Raw genomic sequence first — 22,584 nt, forward strand, 5'->3', positions numbered from 1 at the left:
CGCAATTCCCACTAACAGATATACACGCACCTCAATATACCCTGTGCCCTTCCACAAACAGCCATACCACCTCAATACCCCTTCCACACACATACCCCCACACAATATACAAGAGTAAGACTTATTTTGAAGTTATTATGCAACAACCTCTTTATAGAGTACACAAATCATGACCAAAATATTTTTTGTAATAAAATGCTATAGTAGGTGTTGACTTTTAGTCTATGATTTTGTTTTTTTCTGGTTCTAAGATGGCAACCCCCCCCCTCCCAAAAGGAATATGAGGGGGGAGAGGAAGGCAAGGAGAGGGACGTCCGGTGGCAAAGTTTAGGGGCTAGAGGATGGGACTTCCAGTCCCAGTATGGCAACCAGGGGGCGGGGTACCCATACAGCCCTCAACAGCCCACCAAAGCTCATTTAAGTGGCCCTCCTCCAGAAATAATTGCCCAGCCCTGTTTTAAATGTTGAAGTAGGATCCCTAAAAGGCATAGATAACATTTTCCCTATATAGAAGTCTTTTCTTTTTAAAAAAGTAACAAATCAACCTGTAATTTTAGATCACAGAACTGCTATAATATGGTACTTGCAACATCTGAAGTATGGGTCAGTATTTAAGAAACCCATGAAATGGGGAGGTCAATATTTCAGGGAGCTGGTAACAGCTCAAATTCTTTATAAGAAAGAGGTTGGGAAGCTAGGGCTATTGCTAATACATTTTGGTTATAACATTGCTAAAATTTAAATAATGGGGAGAAGAGGTGGACTGAATTTCATATGGCTTGTTTTTTTATGAACAACTTTGACTGTGACACTTAAGAATTATAATGGGTCACTGTAATTAGATACTGTAAATGAAAATAATATCAACTGCAGTTTCTATAATGCTAAACACAGTTGTGGTGCCTAAAGATATACATCAGCTAGTTAATGGCAGTCTTTTATAATGAGACAATGTAAACACATTTCTCCTTGCCATATTAAATTAAAGTTTCCTTTTATGCACTTAGCCCTCATTCTGTTTAATCCTATTTTATGAATATGCTAAAGATAGTTTTTTTCCTGTATTTATAAATACAAGAAGGTTTTGTTGTTGACAATAGAATAACATAATAGAGAACTGTGATCATTTAGATTAAGATATTTTGCCATCTACAATATAAACCTTCCCCAAAAAATTAGTCTCCCAAAATTGGAGTATATGTATTAAACAGGTGTTAAACCAGGAAGCAGATTTTCTTCCTGGGGTTAGAAGCACTCTGGTTTGATTAGTACTCTACAGTGGAGCAGCTGTAGTATTATTATACAGGTAGCTGAGGGAAGAGTCAGTTAACTGTTAATGGTTTATTGTTTGAACTCTCTAGATGTTAGAGAGGCCAATAGCCTCTCCTTTTTAGTGGTCTTGATGCTCTATTAATCAGACTAACTTTCCTTATGGCAATTTTGCTGGCTGCTCCTGGTCTCTTTCACAGACTGTTTATCTCTTTTCAAAACCCTCGGAGCAGCTAAGAATTCAGTTTAGTGTGCAGGAAAGGGAGGTTAAGTCAGCTACAGATCAGGCTCTTTTCCTGCTCTATGCACCCATAACTCTGGAAAAATATTTTTTTGTAATTTCATCTTTCAAAACTAAGGTGAGTATTATTTTTGAGGGGGAGGGTGTTGTATGCAAGAAAATATGGTGTTGACTGTAGTCACATTACATATGATAATCTTGTACTTTTTGGATTCGTATGGGTGTAGCACCCAATAAATCTCATAGTTGATTGTGCAGTACAGGTGTATAATAACATATGAAGTTTTAGGCTCACATTTGTTGAGGTGTTCATATTTAACCTATCAGGCGATCAGAATGGGCAGGAGCAAATGGAAGGAAAATGAGATCAGCGATGCCTGTCTTGTTGCTAAGCATAAGTCAGAGGCCTTTATATGAGTTTAATCAGAATTTTATTCCATGGTGGGAATATGTAGCCCTAAGGGGAAGGACTCCCCACTTCATCTCCCTTTAATCAAATATAATGTAGGAAGCAAAGACAGGAAAAAGAACCTGCTTTGGGGAAAGGGAAGGGAATGTAGAGGCTCATAGAATGATGTGGAGGAGAATGGGAGAAATGTGGGTGGGGGCTAAGAATAGGAGATTGAGCACAATGGGATGGAAGGGGAAGAATCATACAAATAAATGATTGCAGGGGCAGGGTGGGAAATGGGCAAATAACTAGAGAAAGAAGAATGATCAAGAATCAAGAGTACAGAAACCAAAACAAGAAATAAGGCAGGAGTCCAGTCATCAGAGAGGATTTTTAAAGATGAATTAGCTGGACTTTGAGAATTAGCTATAAAAATACGTAGAGATTGGGATCATGCTAGAGCAGGACACGGTTAAGGACCTTTTATTATTATATTCTCCATATGCCAGCTTTGATTCTAATTGGGGGGGTGGCAAAGGATGGAGAGCTGCTTAGTAATAAAGAGAACAAGGAATATAGGCACCTTTTTTCTGTTTCATTTGTCTAGTCAAAATATACCTTGGCTTACCTATCTTAAGACCTTCAAAAATTTTCCCTTGGACCTGCCTCCTAAATTATAATCTTTACTCTGGCAACTTACCATATTGTTCTGATTATAAGTTGAACCTAAATATAAGTTCACCACACATATAGCTGACTACATACTTTCTGGTTAAATTCTAGGAAATATATCTTTTCCCTGAAAATAAATCAGTAATTGCAGAGGAAGGCCTTAAATTACTGTTGGACCTTATCTCTCCCACTGGAATCAAATAGCCAAGGAAAGGAGGACCCAAAGGATTAACAAGCACAAAAAATATACAAAACAAAAAACCCAAAACATTGCACTAAAAACATATGACTCAACATTTTTACCACAGGCATAAAAATACTGCAAGTACAAAAGTCAGGCCTGCTCATAGCTGCACACTGTGTATGAGTTTACTGCAGCTTTTATCCCCTCTTGCTACTGCTGACACTCTTGAAACTTGTCCCCAGGAATTTATCACCTTCATTTCTACCTCCCTCTCCCTCATTAGAGCATTCTGAGATGATATCTTTGTTTTAGATGTAATTGATGCAATCTGTTGTTTATAAATGCATATCTTTTTTCACCTTAACTAGGCAATATCTTCACACAGAGTGAAGGTTACCTGACTTTTGTTTGATTAAATTTCTTCTGAATCAGTGGAGTACATTTCTGTCCAAATGACAGAACAAGGAGCCTATAGTCTGAAGTTGAAGCAAGGCAAGTTTAGGTTGGATATTAGGAAAAACTTTCTCACTAGGAGGGGACTGGAACAGGTTACCCAGAGAGATTGTGGAATCTCCATCATTAGAGGTTTTCAAGACTTAGCTAGACAAAGCCTTAGCTGGGATGATCTAGTTGGGAATGGTCCTGCTTTGAGAAGGGGGTTGGACCTCCTGAGGTCCCTTCCTACTCTAATTTTCTTTGATTTGGTGTGATGGGCTGAAGGGAATTCTGGGTGAATTATTTAGAAGGGCATAGCTCAGTTGTGAGAGTGCAGAGCTAGTCTCAGTGTATTCAGTACAGTGGCTCACCATGACTTTAAAAAGAGTTGTCACTGAGGGGGACTGCACACAGTGGGGACTAGCATGCATCTTCAAATGGGCTGTACTAACTTATTGTGGTAGGTTTCCATCGGTATGTTTGCCCAGTATGGGTCATGTGTGTTTTAACTTCAAGCTTAGTGTTGGCTGCATTTCCATCAGCTTCATTGTTGTTTTCTGTTATTGAACACACGCTGCTTTTGCCAGCAGTTTAATGATAGTGTATTTAATGAGGTTTCCTTTTATGCACATGTAAGACCAAAGGACTTTTGTTTCCCCATACTGAAGGGGCGGGGGGAGGAGATGACAACCCTGCCTCGTGTTCAAGTCGATACGGTAACTGCATCTGTCACAATCCTATATTTGTCACTGTCGCACCTAACAGTCCTATGTGACCAGGACCCCATTTGGTTATGGGCTGTGCCAGTTTCAGGTATAGCAACAGTAAATCAATGTCAGTCATGTTTGTAATCTCTTTTCTGAGAGTTGGTAACCAGTGAATACGAATCTAGTCAAATACTATAATGAATTAAAAGTAATCTTAATAAACACCATCCTGTTAGAAGCAGTAATCAGCATTTGTGGTTTTACAATAACATACTACTTTCTATATTTTTTTCACTTATATGGTTTCATACAGTAACTGTTAAATATAATAAAGCTGACTGTGCAAAGAGTAACTGAATACACAAGAAATAGAAACAGATTTTTCCATATTTCTTTTATAGTAACCTTAGCTTTAACACGTTACACTAGTAGGTTACACGTTTAGATGGAACTTTGTATATGTTTTTTTGTTTATGTTCTTGGTAGCAAGGTTAAGACATAGATTGTCATTGCTGGGCATTAGTAAATCTCTTTGGCATATTTGGAGATTACGTGTTTCGTAATTTTATTTCCTTTGGACTGCCTTCAAGGGAGCATAAAGCTATGTTGATTTCCACCATGTTCACGTTTCCGAAGTTAGAGTTACAGTCAACAGAGCTGGAGACATAACTTACAAGACCATGAAAACTTAAAAATCTAGAAAATAACTCTACAGGAAGGGTAAATGCCATGGAATTACTAATGAGGAAAGAATTGACTAAATCATGACCTAACAGATGAGGTATATGCCAGCAGCTCTGCCCTAAATATTTTAAGGTAATCTGATAAAAAGCCATAGGAGTTAAGTATGAAAAAGCACATCCTGAGCAATTTCAAGGTAGCATTTCTTGATATTTTTTAAAGTGTGCAGTAGGCTTCTGAGAGAGATGATGGTGACTCTACTCCTTTAACTCCATTTTAAAACTATACAGGACTAAACAATTCAGCATATATTATGAAGACTAATTCTGCAGTGTCGTAGGCACAATTAAAAGTTTGCTTTTACTGCTTACAGTTGAATTTCAAGAAATTATACTTAGTACAATATTATTGTCCTCTCACTAGACCTTTACGCTAAAACACAGTTTTTACTTTGTTGATTTAACTTGTATAAGTTGAAATAACTCTTGAGTTGGATGTATTAGTGTAGTTGCAGATTTTGGCAGTGAGGCAGTACAGAGATGGAATGCGTCTCTGAAGGCACTTTGTGCTCTGTTTTGTTGTTATGGTGGTGGTTATTTTGAGCTGTATTGCAATCATCTGTTAGCTGTTAATAGTTGGTCTTTTGCTTTATTTATTTATTTTAACATTTGCCAAAAAGAGGATTACAAGTGAATAGGTTTTTGAGGTCTAGTCTCCTGCTATTGATTTTTACAGGTAAGAAGAAATAAATACTTTATTTGAAGTTTAAAATTAAGGAGACAGTAAAGCATGCTTGTCTAGCAAGTGTACTTGCATTATCTTGCTTTCTACAAAGCTAATGTGCATGACTTCTCAAATTTATAAGATGTAGTAAGAGAGCTAATAGCCTCTTTTTTTTAGGCTCCAGTAAAGGAAATAAAAAGCAACTAAGTACATTTTAATTCTAAATTACTTGGTGAAGAGGGAATAGCATAGCAGCCAGTGTTACTGGTATTGTTACAGCAGTTGCCTAATTCTTTAATCACTAAACTTTTCTATTTTATTGACTTTATAGACAGAATTGCTGTAAGTTAAAATATTTGTTGAGTCGTAATATCATTTCCTCCTCGATGAGACGGAGCAGGGATTGTTTACTGCTCCATATCTCTTTGCCCTAAGACTAGTTTATATAATATCCGTGTTTTATCTGTTATTACTTCAAAAATACTGTCAGTTACATATTTTGCAAAAAAAACAGTCAGTTGTGTGGGTGGGGGGAGGTTCTGCAGTGGAACCTGATCTGATACCCGACTCTGGTTTCAGTGGCAAAGTTGCAATTTGTAGCATTTAAGGTAGCAGGCCTCCAAGCCTTAAAAGAATAGATAGAAGTTTAAGGATGGACTTGTTTTTTTTGTCTTCAAATTGCCTGTAGCTAAAAGTAATGCTTTCCATAAAGTTTTCACTTCCATTTCTCTCTCCGGTACCTGACAGCAATATGTATCCTGGGTTCCTTGAGCTTAGACTCGAACCCAAAACTTTCCACACACTGGAAAAGTATTCTAAGTTCCTGTTACCGACTAGAGTACAAGTTTGACCTTTCAAACTGCTTGAATTAATGGTAGAATGTTATCAAATTTAAAATTCACTTGAGTATACATCCTTTGATTATGATTGGAAGGTTATAAAATGCTCTGAAGACCACTTGAAGGCTTAATTTTTTAACTCTTCTATATCAATTTATAATTCATTAAACTACCATGAAAAATTCAAGTAATACTGAATTAGTAAAACAAAAACATAAAATTTTTATTTTTTTCAGGGGGGAAAAAAGATTTAAATTTGCTGTTAAGGCTGAATGTTAATGCAACTTTAACTCTTAAGCAGGAACCAATTAAAGTCTATCACTGTAATACAGATAATTCAAAGGTTTTACCTTCAGGCATTTAATAAAATTTGCAGATCTGGAGTCTAACTTAGTTCCTCAGTTTTACTAGCCTGAGCAGTACTGTTGTCATTGTCGTGCCTAATCTTTATTGAAGTTAAGATTTATCTGTAATGATAAAAATGCCTTGCCTTTAGGTGTGCATGGCCTTTCACAGATAACACAATGCAGGCACCTGTATTCAAGAGTTTGTGATCTAAATTGGCTTTGTACCTCCTGCATTGACTTTAATGGAGCTGTGTGTGTGTACTGAGGTCTGACTGTACACAGGGATGAAGATCTGAATTGCTCATGCCTTCAGAACAAAAATCCAGTTTTGTTGAATAACATAATGATTATAATGATGTTGATATACTCATTCTTCCAAGCAGATGATTTATTTTGATATATTTGTACTTAAAAATGTGGAGTGTTTTCTGTGGCGCTTGAAAAGTGGAAAACCTGTCTTCAGCATTTATTTGTGCCATTCTGGATAATTATCTTTTTTCTTGGCCATGAGCGTTTAAACAGTTATACGAAATTTGCTTGGAGAATCATGCAAGTAACAGCCAGGGGTCTTACGTTTTGCAGTTATATGTTGTTTTTACATTTCATATGTAATTATTTACTGGCAAGTTGTTATTTTTAAATCTCTGGTTTTAACTCAAAACAGGAAGCGTTGCTTAATCATGTGTTGTAGGTTTAGTATGAGTTCAAATGTTGATAAGATGTTCTTGCTAATTGCAATCATTATAGTACCTGCCTCCTCTCTGAGCTTTTGCTGAATTTGACCAGCATGTCAACATCTTGTGTATTTATCTAGTTAAGTTTTTTATGCGATTTTAAAAAACATAGACGCGCGTTACTATAAAATAAGTGTTTGATAACATTCTCATTAAATCCTTCAGACAAGAGAAGAACGGAAAATGGAAGCTATCCTCCAAGCTTTTGCTAGACTAGAAAAAAGAGAAAAAAGAAGAGAGCAGGCTTTGGAAAGAATCAGCACAGCTAAAACTGAGGTTAAGTCAGAATGCAAGGAAGCACAGATTATCAATGACACAGAATTCATTCAGGTAACAATCTATAACTTTATCTGCACTATTTAATCCTAACCTTGTTAAAAACAGTATCTGGAGTTCAAAATGCATCTAAAATTGATTAGACAATTTCATATTTTCTGTTTTGATGTTAACTTACCAAAATGTATGCAGTTCTTTTTATAGCATAGTTTAGTTTTCAGTTTTTCAAGAATAAATAGTATGATGATGTTTAAAGACATTGGTTTAAATTATACATGTATACTTTTTATGTTAGCCTGTGCTGTCTACTAGTTAGAGTTCAAAACTAAGTTACTGGATTTTTGGTTGTAGACATGTTAGTCTAAGGACATAGGCAGGCAAGGTTCTTTGAGTGGATATATTTTTATTAGGCCAGCTGAGTAGCTGAAAAAAAGTTCTTAGCAAGCTACAAAAAATCATGGATACAAAAATCATGGACTCGATATTGACATTGGTTTTATGACGTGTTTAAACCTGCCTGTCATCTGATTCTACAGGTACCTGCTTGACCTGACCTCTTACATTCTTCTTTTCCCCCACCTTTTCTCCCCTCCCCTACTCTTCTGCCCTTTGTCTCCATGATTTCCTACTATTTCCTTCTTCATTGAGAGCCTCTTTCTTACCCTGTATATTTATTTCTGTAATGCTTCCCTTTGGCCTTTTTTCCCCTCCTGCTTTCCTCCCCTGCTTTATCTTTTTGTTTCTCCTTTCTGCCTATTTATATTTACACTATATCTTCTCACACTTAGAGATTGTCTCATTCCTGTTTTCCTGATCTCCTATTTTTTTTCCACACCCTCTTTTCCACCCTGTATTCTGTCACTGTAATGTCTCCCTTCAGCCTTTTTTTTCCCCCTGCTCTCTTCTCCCCCCCCTTCTGCTTTATCTTTTTGTTTTTCTCATTTCTACCTATTTGCATTCTCACTGACACCCTGCCACACTTGTAGCTTCTCTCATTTCTTGGAGTCTCAGAACAGCAGAGACTCCCTATGCCTAAAGAAGGATGTCTGTGCCCAAAAACTTGCTAAGAACTTTTTTCCACCTGCTCAGTTGATCTGATAAAAGATAACACATCTACTCAAAGAGCCTAGCAGAACTAACCTTCATTGTAATACTGATAGTGGTAGTGATTGTTCATTTCTTAGGACCACAGAGAAGTTACATAAATTCTTTGTATCTGTTTCCTTATTTAAAAAGAAACTAATACTAGCATGTATTTTGAGGTTTAGTTGGTTGGTATCTTTGAAACACTGCAGTTCCTCATGTAGAAGATACTTTTAAATATATGCTAAATATTATGGTTGCTGTTATAGCTGTTCTGACTTTAAGGGAGACTTGCAATAACTTTCTGTGACTTTGAGTACAGTAAAAATTGAGTACTTTTTAAACTAATATAAACAGCATAGTTAGTTGCATTAACAACCAGGAGGAAGTAATAAATGGTCTTTTGAATGTATTACATTTTTTATAATTCTTTGCCTGTTTAATAACACAGGCTTATATAAATCATTCAAAATAACACTTCTAAGTGTTGCTATTAGCACTTGAAATGGGCACGGCTTTGCAGACAAATAAGGAAACAAGGTTATTGTATGTAAAAAATCATGTGATCTGAACATGAATGATTCAGAGTAAGGATGAGGGAATTTGAATGTAATGAATTATTATGGTAAAGCTCAGATTAAGAATTGCCATGCTGATGAGACCATTGTTCCATCCAGTCCAGTATCTTGGTTTACAAGTAGCAGCATCTGGTACTTAAGTATGTATAGGAAACACTACACATGCTTTTAGGAGATGGTATAGTAATTTAATTATAAGTATTTGTATTTTATGGTAGGAATTGGATCCAAAAGTTGTTGAACCTTTAAGAAAGAATCCATCTCATTTTAATTTTTCTAATTGATGTAACTCATATAACTACTTTATTTAACTAAATCTTGTAATAGGAACCAGCAAAAGAAGAAACTGCCACCAAGCCAGCCCCTGCCAAAGTCAATAGAGCTAAACAGAGAAAAAGTTTCTCTCGGAGCAGGACTCATATTGGACAGCAGCGTAGACGACACAGAACTGTGAGCATGTGCTCAGATATCCAGCCTTCTTCTCCTGATGTGGAAGTTACTTCACAACACAATGAAACAGAGAACCCTGCACTTGCAACTGAGCCTGAAACAGAAACTGCTGTTGCAGAAATAGTTGCTGAAATGGAAGCTCCAGCACTTAATAAATGCTCTACTAAGTATCCTAAAACAAAGAAGGTATGTCCCTTTAAAAATGAAAATCAAGACAAATAACAGCTTTTCTTAAACTTTCTCTATCTTTTCTCTGTGCATAATGTCTAATTCCATTGACTTCACTGATTACACTAACATTTGCTAGGAACCAGCAAAGTAGGCTGTGGTCTACAAAGGCCTATTCCTCTCTGAACTAGTCAGTCTTGAAGTGCTATCCTGCCCTGCCTTTTGCTTAAAGCACAACTGCAAAGCAAGGTTAAATTGGGGATTCCTACTTGATGATTTAAATTTTGCCTAGAATCAGTTATTTTAAATCGGTCCATTCTGGTTATGGGAAAATCTTTTGGATTTAATTTAAAAAGCTGTTGTTTGCAGGGCTAAATGGTCCAGTGATATTGGTCAGTATTATAGAATTACCCTTTACCCCACTGATGCCCCAGTAAAACTGCACTGAAGTGAACAGCGGTGGGATACTGTAAAGTGAAAAGGCTTAGTTCAGAGACAGCTGAGAAAGTGGTCTGAGAGAGCAATCTGGGCACATGTGGAGTGATGTCGAATCATCCTACATGACTGAAAACAGCTTCTCTTAGCACAGGTGCCATTTTGAATGTGCGTTTTAAAATTGTTGAGGAGACACACTTAGCCTTTACAGTTGTACACCTAGATCAAGGCTGGGCGGAATACGGTGTGTGAGCCAGACCTGGTCTGCCAGTGGCCCACGGTGACTCCCTCAGCTCCACCCAGCCGCAGCGCGCACAGCAGGGTTGGGGTGTCAGCCAGGCTCAGATTCCTGGTGGTGGCTCCTTTCACTGGCACTGCTGGACCCAGCCTTGCTACCCAGGCCTCCCAGCACAGTCTTGTGACCCTGGCCCTGCCCACTTGTCCTGCTCCCAGATGCCACTCCATGCCCACCTACAGCCCCGCCCATCCACCCAGGTGAGTGCACCCTGCCCACAGGGGTCCCAAGCTGGTCTCCATGGAGACCCTTTCTGCTCTGTCCAGCACCCTCAGACTGGATTAGTAATCTGCCACTTGCAGAGTTTTAGTGAGCTGTTTTGGGCAGGGAAAGTTCTGACCCAGCTCACCAGTACTGCTTAAGGTGACCGTCCAGCCCCCCAGATTTCTCAACCCTGACCTAGATGATGCAGTGCAAATAACAAGTTTGACAAATTAGTTAAATTAAATAAGACTTCTCACAATAATCCTAGTTTAAAACTGAGATTTATTTAATTTTGCTTTACTAATTCATTAGTAGTAATGAATAACTAGGTAGATCTTTTTTTGGTGCATAACTTTGCTACAAGCTTAAACACTCCTTTTTATTGTGACAGTTTTTTATATTTAATACTATACTATAATCTACAAACTAAATAGCCATCTGTTGTCTGAGCCAGAAAGCTCCATTGATTCATCAATGGTAGAAGGGATTGGAGTCAAACTTCCTGTAGACATTTACGAAGAAATTTACAAATAACACCTTGTCTGTAACATTTATGAGTATTGAAACTTTTCTCTGTTTTTATTTAGCACTTAGTCAGTGAATGGTTAAGTGAGAAGAATGAGAAGACAGGAAAGCCTATGGACAGCCTTTCAGAAAGGCCTCTGCGCATAACTACAGATCCTGAAGTTCTGGCTACACAACTGAATTCTTTACCAGGTCTCACTTACAGTCCACATGTATATTCTACTCCTAAGCACTATATTCGTTTTACTTCACCATTCCTTTCAGAAAAGAGGAGGAGAAAAGAACCCGTGGAAAACCTAACTGGGTCTTGTAAGAAGGTAACTGATCCTTTGCGGTATCCTGTTGTTAAATCAAAGTGGGGGTAACTTGTTTGTAGACTGTCCTCTGCCCAGTTGCTGTGATTTAGAAACAGTCTGTCTCATTGGCTGAAAATGCAGTGCTGGTAGAATAAGTCCTAACACTTGTAGTCCATTCAGAAGTGGAGACCTGTTTTTAATTAGTAACTTAATTGCATCTAATTTATTAAAATAATAATAATAATACTTATTTCAGCGTTGGCTGAAGCAAGCTTTGGAAGAAGAAAATTCAACGATGATTGATAAATATAATTCACCATCTCGAGAGAGATCCAGAAGTCCTGCAATCAATGGTGAAAATAAAAGTCCATTATTACTAAGTGACAGCTGTTCCTTAACAGGTGATGCTTTACTATTCAAGTGTTATTACAAGGCAGCGAGGCGAGAGTGGGGTTCTCATCATTATAGTGTCTTAATTTTTTTTAAATATATAGAGACAGGGTTTTTAAATATTCATAATCCATATAAATAATATCCTGCAAATAGTTTGTGAGAATCCCGCCTGACACTGGTATTGGGTTGACAGTGGTTTTGTTGTATTCTGTTTTCTTATTTGGCAATGGAAATCTGTACATAGGTCATCCCCCTAATAGTGGTTCTGTGGAACTAAGTTTCATTTGTTTTTGAAAGTACAGTGTGTAGGCAGCGTTTCATATTAATAAGTTGAGATTTCGGTTTATAGACTAGAGATGTGCAAAATACAGCCCAAGGGCCAGATCTGGCTCGCCAACTGACTGGATCTAGGCTGTAGCTGCCTTTGCGTTGCTCTGCCTTGGACAAAGCCCACATCATGTTTCCACCCATGCCTAGTGGCCCTGGCCCCAACCAGTGTACACAACTTCCAGTGGGGCAGTTCCTGGTGCTGTTCTGCTTCCCTCACCTCCAGCAGGTGCTGCCTGGCTGAAGCTTCCCCCTCCCTGCCCACCTGTCCGCAACAGTGCATATGGGGGGAGCCACAGCTGGAGATGAGGGGGAAAGCAGCCTGGAGCTGGAGCTGGAACTGGAACCCTGCATGCTGGGGCAGGAGGAGGAGCCACAGCTGGAAGTGAGAGGAGCAGAACAGCCCCACTGGCCAGGGCCCAGCCAGCATGCATAGCTTTTGGTAGGGCTGTTCTGGCGTGGCTGTAGCCAGCCAGGTGCTGCACTGCTCTCCTTGCCTCTAGCAGCAGCTCCTCCCTCACTTCTGTTTGGGGGTGAGTTTCAGCCATGCAGCTCCCACTGGAGGCAAGGGGAGTAGAGTACCACCCAGACAACTGCAGCCACACTGAGAACAGCCTTGCCAGAAGCTATGCATTGGCCATGACTGAACTGAGAGATGTGGGCAGGAGCAAGGTTTGAGCTGTCCCAGGCAGGCCTTGGCCCCATGTGGGGGCAGCTGTGGATCACACCACTTGGACAAGCTCTGCTGATGTATGCGCCCCACCATACCCCCTCCCTCTCTCACCCTTGGCTGGCTCCCTTTGGGACGTAGCACCCAGGCAGTCCTCTATCCCTCCCATGCATGCCTCCATACACCCATTCCCCCCTTTATAGGGCAAGGTGTGTAGGAAGCATATTGTGGCTTAGCCTGGGCCTGCGCCCTGGCCCCAACCCCCCCAAGCTGTCACTGCCCCACAACCCAGCCCCATGATTCCAGCCTTACCTGTTCATCCCACTCCCAAACACCGTTCCCCACCCATCCAGAGGATCTTAAGGAGTTTTGGCAAGTTGTCGTGGGGAGGAGGGCAGCGGCGGCGGACACCCCATAAGGAGTTGTGGTTAGTTGTTGCAGTTGGGGGGCTGCCATTTCAGTTGGTGTGTTTTGCAATTTTGGGGGAGTTTTATATAATGCCTTCCACCTTCATAATTAGCATGAAAACATTAGCAGTAAAAACCTAAAATTTACTGAGGAACTCATTTTAATGAATGGTGTATTTATTTGACTTTCTGATGGTGATTTTAATTGTTCTAAATGTACTTCCTCCTCACATAAATAAGAAATTAGTTTAAGTAACCTAGTTTTGTGTTTATTTATTGCACAGATCTAACCACACCATTAAAAAAACGAAGACTGTATCAATTGCTGGATCCTGCTTATTCAGAAACTTCAACACCTACACCATCTCCATATGCCACACCAACTCATGCTGATATTACTGCCACAGACTCATCATTGTTTGCTACTCCTCCTAGGATAAAAGCAGAAGACGAAACTTGTCGAAATGGTTACAAACCCATATATTCACCAGTTACCCCTGTAACTCCATCTCTACATGGAAATGCCATGCACTTTGAGGTGATATTTTTTTATGAATGTTTTAAGAGATATGGGGAAATACATTTATTTAGAAAGATTTTCTGACATTAAATTCTTTTTCTTTTTTTTCTTCACTCAGTTGCATTATTACTGAGTTCATCCAGTGCCAGTCTGTGGTGCAAACCTAGTGGGCACTTCTATATTCCTTTTAGGTTAGGGCCTGTATCTGCAGTTGGATTAATGAGGGTGGTAGATTCTTGGTTCTGGATTGAGCCCCCATGACATACAGTATTTTATGTGTGGGCGTGTATTATTCAGGCCTAAAAAATTGTATTGTTACTGGTACTAAGCAGTGTGTTTCTTTGTATTTATTGCACCGTACATTTTATTTTTTAAAATTACCTGGTAATTGTTGTCTAGATAGTGGTTGTCAACAAAAATATGAGAACAGTTGCTTTTCTGCCCCTTCAGATGTAAAAGACACTTCCGCTTCAATTCATTTTAAAGACTGGAACTCTTAAGCTGTTTCTTTAACTCATTTATTACTGAAATCTTTTCTGTTATTCTGAATTCAGTTGACTCTTAACTGTTTTTATTTGCACAGAATATTTCCTCACCTGACAGTTCTCCAGAAATTAAGAGGCGAGCTTATAGTCAAGAGGTAAGGATCTTTGCAAGAAACTATAGAAGAGTCTGATCAATCTATAAAACTTCATTAGCAGAAAGAAATATTGATTATCTTCTGTTTTACAAAATTCTTGGTAAATACACTGAAAATTTGTAATTTTGGTGAATGTCATTGGTAATTTTTGCCTCAGCTTTTTGCATAATTTTGTCTTTTCCCTATTTCTTCAGCTCAGATGTCTTAATTCTTTTCCCTGTTATCCATATTCTCCTTCCTTTCTGCACCCTTTGGTCCCGCTTCCTTAAGAGCTTCAATCCAAAACAGTAATTCTCAACCAGGGTGCCATGCAGTATTAGTATTGTTGTTGTATTTGCAAACATCTGCAAGAATTCAGCTAGGAATCCACAGGGTCAGAAACTTTCTGACCTGCTGCAGTCTTCTTGAATTCCTTGCAACAGAAGAATTGCTGTGTTTTTTTTTCCATAGTCAAAAACGGAGTGAAAGCTAAGAGCTGGCTTTTTCTAAGGGGTGCATTGAGTTTAATGAGGGATGCTTTGGGCCTAAAAAGGCTCTGAGAACCACTGATCTAGAGTTATAGTAGACTAAAGCACTAGAGGGCAACTTGATCCATAAGCTTTGTAAAACTTAAAAAAGAAACTTCTTCCAAAAGAGAATAGAAAAATATTGCATGATACATTTCCAAACAGTAAGATATGAGATAAGGATGAATACATTCACTGACTTATATATAATGATTAATAACTGGGTTTTGTTATTTTAAATGTTAATATTGAGATTTAATGTCTGGAAACTATCAGTAAAGGTAACTTATATGAACATTCTAATGCCCTTGGATACTACATGCTCAGCTTATGTCAGTTCTTGAGAAAATCACTTTACTTATTGCAGTGCCAGTTATAAGAATGACTCAAGTATGCTCAGGAATGCAAGGAAAAATTATGCAGGAGGCAAATATTTCTTTGGCTAGTATTTTACTGGACCAACTGTAGAGTGGGGATGGAGTTAGATGAGCTTTTGAATGCAAGACACTCAACTTAGGCTTTTGAATGCAAGACTTTTTTTTTTTTCCTATCTGACTCCATCCCCACTATGCAGTTGGTCCAATAAAAGATATCGCCACTCAAAGAAATCCCTGCCTCTTGTGTAATTCCTGGACTGCCACAACTTTAGCATCACTCTTAACACTAACATGCATCAGTGAATATTTTTTTTCTGGTAATTAGTCCTTGTAGGTAAGGATGGAGGTAATTTGAAATGCATATGGTGATCGTCTGTTCATCAGTACTGACAATTGCATGAAAGAGCCATAAGTAGCATATTTATTTTTAAATTACATTAACAAGTTTAGACTGTACTTATGTCATCTGACTTTAAAAAGTTTAGTTAATTTATATCAAATTCCTTTAAAAAAAAAAAAGAACAAACCATAAATTAAAAACAAGTTGGTTTGGGGGGGGGGGGGGGAAATACCATGGTGAGTTGGTAATGTTGTAGACATGTGAAAAACTTGAATCCACAAACTTTTCTGCTACTCAGGGCTTTTAAGAACTTGCTTAAGAAGTATTCCCTACTATGCAAAGATTTGTATACTATATGTAGGTGCAATCCTTGTTCTGAAGACACTTGTCTATAGGGATGGATTGATCCTTCTTGTACTCAGTAGGTTGAGTACTATTTCTAAGCTCTTTAGAACCACCTACGCTGTTTTTTGTCAGGCTTTCTTTTCTGTCTGCCTAAAAACTGACCTCAACATTTAAAAACAGAATTTTGACATTATGAACTAATTCATTTGTATTGAATTAAAATGTTCTAACCAGCATGTGTAATATAAAAGGTAAATGCTTATTATGTTGTATTGTGCTAACCACGATGTAAATAAACTTCATCTCTGACATTTCATAGAGGTTTTTTTTTTATTTTATACCAAGTTTGCCTCCAACAGTTAATGGTGGTAACATTACGTATGAAAAAACATTGCTTTGTTAATATATTTATTAATATTCCTTCCAAATACTATAATATTGCTGTGAAAAAATAACCAATAACTGAAGCATGTTTTCTTCATACAGGGATATGAGAGATCATCGATTCTAGCACTGAATTCTTTCAGAAGTTCCAACCTGACAGAAATGAGCCTGCAAGAAATAAAGACGATTGGATATTCCAGTCCAAGGAACAGGACCGATGTCACCAGGCAGTGCACTGGAGAAAAAGAATCTGTGTCAGACCTCCAGTTGGGACTCGAAGTAATTGAGCAAAGTGCACTGCATAAAAACCTGGAAGCCCCCTCACATGATAGGACTGATTCAAGCAGCCAGTTAGAAACAGCTCATTGTGGACGGGGCACAGTTTATTCCTGGGTAAAAAGTCCCGATAGGACAGGTGTAAATTTCTCAATGAATTCTAATTTAAGGGACTTGACACCTTCGCATCAGTTGGAAGTAGGAGGTGGATTCCGAATAAATGAGTCAAAGTGCCTAATTCAAGATGACGGTAGAGGCATGTTCATGGAAGCATCTGTTTTTTGTACTACAGAAGATGGAATTCCATCTGGCTTTGGAAGGACTGTCAATAGTGACAACTTGATAGATGGAAATTGCACTCCCCAGAATCCTCCACAAAAGAAAAAGGTTATAACTTTAAGAATAATTTTATTGTTTATTTTTTTACATGGGCTACTACATGAAAACCAATTATAAAATATCCACATTAATAAAAAACAGTTAACTTAAGACACATTTTTAACACAGAAAAAAGATGTTGTTTTGTGCAATGTAGATAGGGCTATAAAACCTAATAAGTCCATTTAAATTATGCATTAAAGGATTAGGTGAAAACAGACTTTTGCTTAGGGGAAAATAGGCCTCGGATCTATTTGCAGTGTAAAGCCTGTCACATTTATTCAGTCATTTCATGTAAATGAGAAACTAATCACTCAAAAAAAAAAAAAGTTGCTCATGCCCCCAAGTACTAAAATGATATACTTGGATACTGCCAGTTTGATAAAAATTTTTGCTTGTAATTTATGATTTATGTTACTACTATAAAGATTATTTATACTGATGCACACAATCATATCTCCCTTTCAGTATTTAACCTATTGGTTCCAACTTAGATTAGAAAACAAAGCTGGCTGGTGCTTGTTTTACGTTAGGGGTTTAAGTGCCGCAATTACTGTAAAGGAATCCTTAATTCATGGAAACTTTTTTTCTTGGTTTTATATTCTAAATGCAGTTCTTGAGCTCAGTATTGATGTTTAAAACTCCCTCTCTTCTAAATAAATGAGGGAACAAGCTATTGGACACATTTTGACAGTGGGCCCATTTGTAACTCTCAGCTCTTACCAAAATGGAAATTCTCCTGCCTGAGATGTTATTGTTACTTTCTAGCAAGTTACTGAGCTTTGTTCTTGTTCTGTCTGGCTCTGATACCCATAGACTTGTTTGTGGCTCCAACTAAATAGCTAAAAATATATACAATTTATCTGCGTTCATTCTTATATTTAAACAATTAGGCTGATACCATTTTTTCCTTGCTGCAAAGGAATTTTTTTCAGAAATGCCATTTGGGGGATTTAAGATCCACAGCACCATTTACTTATCTTCTGAGAGAATAAAAATATTCTCACTCAAAATCTCTGCGTAAGAAAAAGTATCCAAATAAGCAGAGAGTGTTGCATCTTCTTGTGACGAGATAAGAAATCGTAGAGAGTCTAAAAAGTCCTGTGGCACCAAAAAATTGAACACCCCCCCCGATTTCTATTGTTCCTTGCTCTTGTAGAGGAAGGAGTTCTTAGAAACAAAGAAAAAACAGAAAAAAGATTTTTGACAATCTAAAAAAGTTGAAATCGTGAAAAGAAAAATGTTGTTACTGGGTATCATGCCAGATTGAGCTTCCAGAAAAGAAGTTCGGCTCAGTATTCAACTTCCAAAGTTTTGTTTGCCATCCAAATTCTATACGATTAGAACATTCTTTATTCATCTCCAAATGGGAAAGTTCTCAACATTATGTTAAAGGAACTCAAAGACATGTCAAGTCCTAAGCACCTGATTTACAGATGATGTTGCCCTGTGTGTACTTCTGTGATTGCAAATTCCAGGCCACAGCCTTACCCAGTCCGGGAGAATCCTAAGTCCAGTGTTTCTCTGGTATGGCGCCTGCATTGCTGCATATTTCAACTACAGCTGAATAATCCAAACTGTCTCTTCTAAATTCAGAGGTCCTTCTCTATTTGGAGGACTCTGATGGCATCAGATAAGATGAATCAGATTAGTAGTTCTGTTTTTCCCTGTCTCTCCCTCTCTCTCCAATCTGCATGCTACTATAACATAACTAAAGGGAATTCGAATCTTTTTTTCTCTAAATAGTCTTTTTATCAGCAGGTTGAAATAGAAGCTTGAATGGTTGCATTTCAACTACTGAAACCACAAATTGTGGCTGAGAGAAAATTGAGGTCCATTTCCTTTTAAGTTGTTTTTTTTCCCCAAATACCTACAGGCTCTCCTCTTGAGATAACAGGAATGGTTTGTGCCAATATTTAGACTTAATATTTTTCTTTTTTCTATGCTTTCTCTACTCTCCTCTTTATACAAAATTCTACCCTAGCCTAATGGATCTTTTACGCAGTGCAGCAGGAATATTCCCTCTGGAGTTGGTGTACTTTCAGAGTAATTATTTATCAAACTTTAGACATTTAAACTTTTCTTAAAACAATACTTTGATTCTTCAAGAGATTTTTCTTTGTTATAGGAGCAAAGTAACTTTTTCAGAACAAGACTTCTTTTTTTGGTTTGTTTGTTTGGGGAGGGGTTTGGAAGCTATGATCCAGTTTCTCCATCTAAAAGGAAAGTCAGATGTTATCTACTATTCAAGGTCTCAACATGGGTATGGTAGTTTTGTTTGGTGGCTTTTACATACTGTTTCAGCATCTTTTGGTACCCCACATTAGTATGTTGTGATGACCTTGAAGTGCCTAAAGTGTTTGTCTTCACAATCCTTCTGTGAAATACAGATCTACAGATGGTGAATTTTAGGTATAATGAAGCTAAAACTTGTCTCTGGTCACATAAATACTTTGGTGGCACAGGGAATTGAATCAGAGTCCCGTGAACCAATCTCTCCCCCACCACCATGTATCCCCTTCACATAGAAAGCAAAAATATAACTTTCCTTTTCAGTTTGGCAGTCTTGCAGCCAGTTTCTTCAGGTTCACTTGTGGTCATAAGTGTTACTGATTTAAGGGCCTTTCTAGAACTCTTATCTGCATTTAGCAATTCCACTTGGGTGGAAATAGCTAAAGAGCCCAGGGTCCTGATGCTTTTGCCCTTCCTTAGACAATGCTAATCCATGCTTTATTCAGCAAAGCAATAATTTACCTGTAAGTTAAGAAGTTAGAGGTCTGAGGGCTTGCCTACAAATAGACAATGAATATTCTAAAGTAAATTCTTCTCTAGAATTTATTCTAGAAGGCACATGATCTTTGAAGTTGAAACTAAGAGTGCATTTTCAGAATGGATAGTAGTCTAGGTCTCCCAAATGTTCAGAAAGTCAGTCTTCAACTTTCCCAGTCAGTGTAGACCAATGGTTTTCAACCTTTTTTGCCCTGTGTGTTGGGGCAGGAGGGGCTTGTATGGAGAATGGGAGGGCCCCTCGCAGGCTCGAACTCTTGCCAGCCTTCAAGGGAAAAGCCAGAGTTTCCAACATTTTTCTCCTTTAAAGGAGAATCCATTTTTAAAGTTAATTGGCGATCTTTTCGTATATTCTTGCAACCCACTTTTGGGTTGTGACCCATGGGTTGAGAAACACTGGTTTAGACTAATCCTGGCAGCAGCATGATACCAATAAACAGCAAATGGACAGGATGCTCCATCCTGTCCCCCTTGGGCCAAAATCTTTCTAACCTATAGCCTCCATGTAAACTTTTAACATCAAGAACTTTAGCAACATGAGAGGGAATTTTGCTTTGGGTTGAATAAGCAAGGTAAAATCTAAGACTGTGAGAGTCTCACCAATTTGTGTGCAAGCCAATTAAACATGGAGATTTATCTTAATATTTTTTGAGAAAATGGCTTGTATTCCTTTGGATGGCTGCCTTACTGCATCAGTGCTACAATCTTTCCTATAGTTTTCCACCATTTTTGTTAATCCACAAAAGAATACATGACAGAGGATAAAACAACCCTAATTCTACTGTCGTGTTAGCCAAGAATGCCCTAATTTTCAGTTCTAACACACGTGTCCATAGTTCCATCCCTTCTTCCTCTTGCATGTCCATTTAATTGGCAAGTGTTGTATTTGCAGCACTTTTGAAAATCTAGCGCATGGCAAGTGTGGATGTAGGCAGCTGTGATATTCACTAAGCACTCCCATCAGATGCTGTGTACATGGCGGGTCAGAATCTTAGTTATTTGATTTTTGTAGCCCTATAACACTTTGAGCTGAAAATCTGCCTGCTATCTCTTCTTCCAACCCCTCCCTTTTTTAAGGGGGGGAGGGGTGGGGGTTGCTCCCTGGTGCTTGGATACCAAGATAAGGGTCAAAGCAGGTTGTAGTAATGAAGTTGCAGAGATAAAGGTGTTAAATCTAAATTGCTCAGAAAGATGCTTTCTTACTCAAAATTCTCCAGACCTGAAGTTCAGTATTTCAGTATTTTTTTTTCAAAACCCAGAAGTTAAACTGTGGGGACGGCTTTGCATAAGAGTATCCCTGCTCTTGGCAAGTCCATTCATAGCACTTGATGAAATGTTCAGAGAGCCATGAGCTTTCATATCATACAGCCTGAGTTAGATTTGACACACTGTTCTGCTGCCCCCCCTAATTACAGGGAGTGTAACAACAACAGTCTGACTTTAATTCAGTGGTTGCTATAAGATTTTGGAAAGTTACTGTTTTATATAACATTTTAATACATGTTCTTCAGTGGTGCAAGAACATGAAATCAATTTAAATAAATATCAAAATACATTTGAAATCTTTGCCTTTTAAAGTACAATAAAGGTTTAAAACAAAACACACTAAATTACACATTCTTCAAATTATCATGATTTGAAAGAACAAATTCATGAGAACTAGTAAGGGTGTGACAGCTTCATGCCTTCCTGCTATTTGGATACTATAGGGGAAAACTAAGGAAAAGTGTTCTGTACATTTTCAAAATACATTGCATTGTCATCTAACTAATCTCTTCTTTCCTTTTAGAGACTGTGCGAGTGGTAGGCCTATTTGAAATAACTTAAATTCTGTAGCCCAACTTTTCTGTCTTCCTTTGGCATAGTAAAGCTTCTCAATAACACGAGTAAACTTTCTCTGATTTTTTTTCTTTTTTTTTTAATCCCTTCCTCTGCACAGGTATCATTATTAGAATATCGTAAGAGACAAAGGGAAGCTAGAAAAAGTGGCTCCAAGGCAGAAAACTTTTCCCTGGTTACTATGTCTCCTCATGCTGCTGGTGGAGGAAGTATAAGCAGTAATAGTGGTGCTAGCGATGGATATAACAACAGTGGTGGTGAAAACGGAGAGCAAACTGAAAACACCACAAACCTACCTTTGCCACTGCCAGCTACTGTTTATAATGCAGCTCCAGAAGAAATTAACAGCAATTGTCCAATTAAAGAAGCTGCTTCTAGTGAGAAGAATGATCCAGAAGTTCAATGGTAAGCCGTTCAGTACAGCTCACAAGTTTGAAAACTTGAGGGGTAAAGTAGACAGCTGGCAAAGCAGTCTATGAAAGTGTAGCAGAGCGCCCAAGAAAATTCCGTCTACGTATGCAAAACTGTAGATACCTTGAATTCCTAATACCTTTACATTAATGGACACAGGAGTACTTGAAAGAACCTTTTAGACTTGCAGTTTGAAATGCTGTGCTTGGGTAATTCATGAGCTACAGCAGTGAAATACCACTTAAGTTCTTAAATTTTTATATTTAAAAACTTACACTGCATTTCTGGACAGTAAGTTTTCACCATAAGCTCTTTTTCAAGTGAGTGGGCAGATGTTCTAATACTTTTTTCTTAGAATCAAAGAAAAAAGTCCTCCAGGATATGATTAGAGAGATGTATGCACACTTCATCCTGTTACTAGAAGCTTTATTTTGGAGATTTATTCAGCAAC

At 38.1% G+C, this 22,584-nt stretch overlaps 1 protein-coding gene across 5 annotated transcripts in view; it reads left to right on the forward strand.

Moving 5' to 3' along the window:
- The window catches only part of KMT2E (lysine methyltransferase 2E (inactive)), a 90,781-nt gene that overhangs the window by 62,610 nt on the left and 5,587 nt on the right, over positions 1-22,584 (forward strand). For all 5 annotated transcript variants that reach the window (XM_090041989.1, XM_090041994.1, XM_090041993.1 and 2 more), the window contains 8 exons: positions 7,389-7,553; positions 9,488-9,796; positions 11,300-11,554; positions 11,790-11,934; positions 13,615-13,868; positions 14,434-14,490; positions 16,545-17,105; positions 21,823-22,127. In XM_090041989.1, the coding sequence (XP_089898115.1) occupies positions 7,389-7,553; positions 9,488-9,796; positions 11,300-11,554; positions 11,790-11,934; positions 13,615-13,868; positions 14,434-14,490; positions 16,545-17,105; positions 21,823-22,127 (2,051 nt within the window). The remainder of the gene's footprint in view (positions 1-7,388; positions 7,554-9,487; positions 9,797-11,299; positions 11,555-11,789; positions 11,935-13,614; positions 13,869-14,433; positions 14,491-16,544; positions 17,106-21,822; positions 22,128-22,584) is intronic.

This window comes from Crocodylus siamensis, chromosome 4 (assembly GCF_052110815.1).
Source record: "Crocodylus siamensis isolate JL-2025a chromosome 4, ASM5211081v1, whole genome shotgun sequence".
Classification (NCBI taxonomy): domain Eukaryota; kingdom Metazoa; phylum Chordata; order Crocodylia; family Crocodylidae; genus Crocodylus; species Crocodylus siamensis.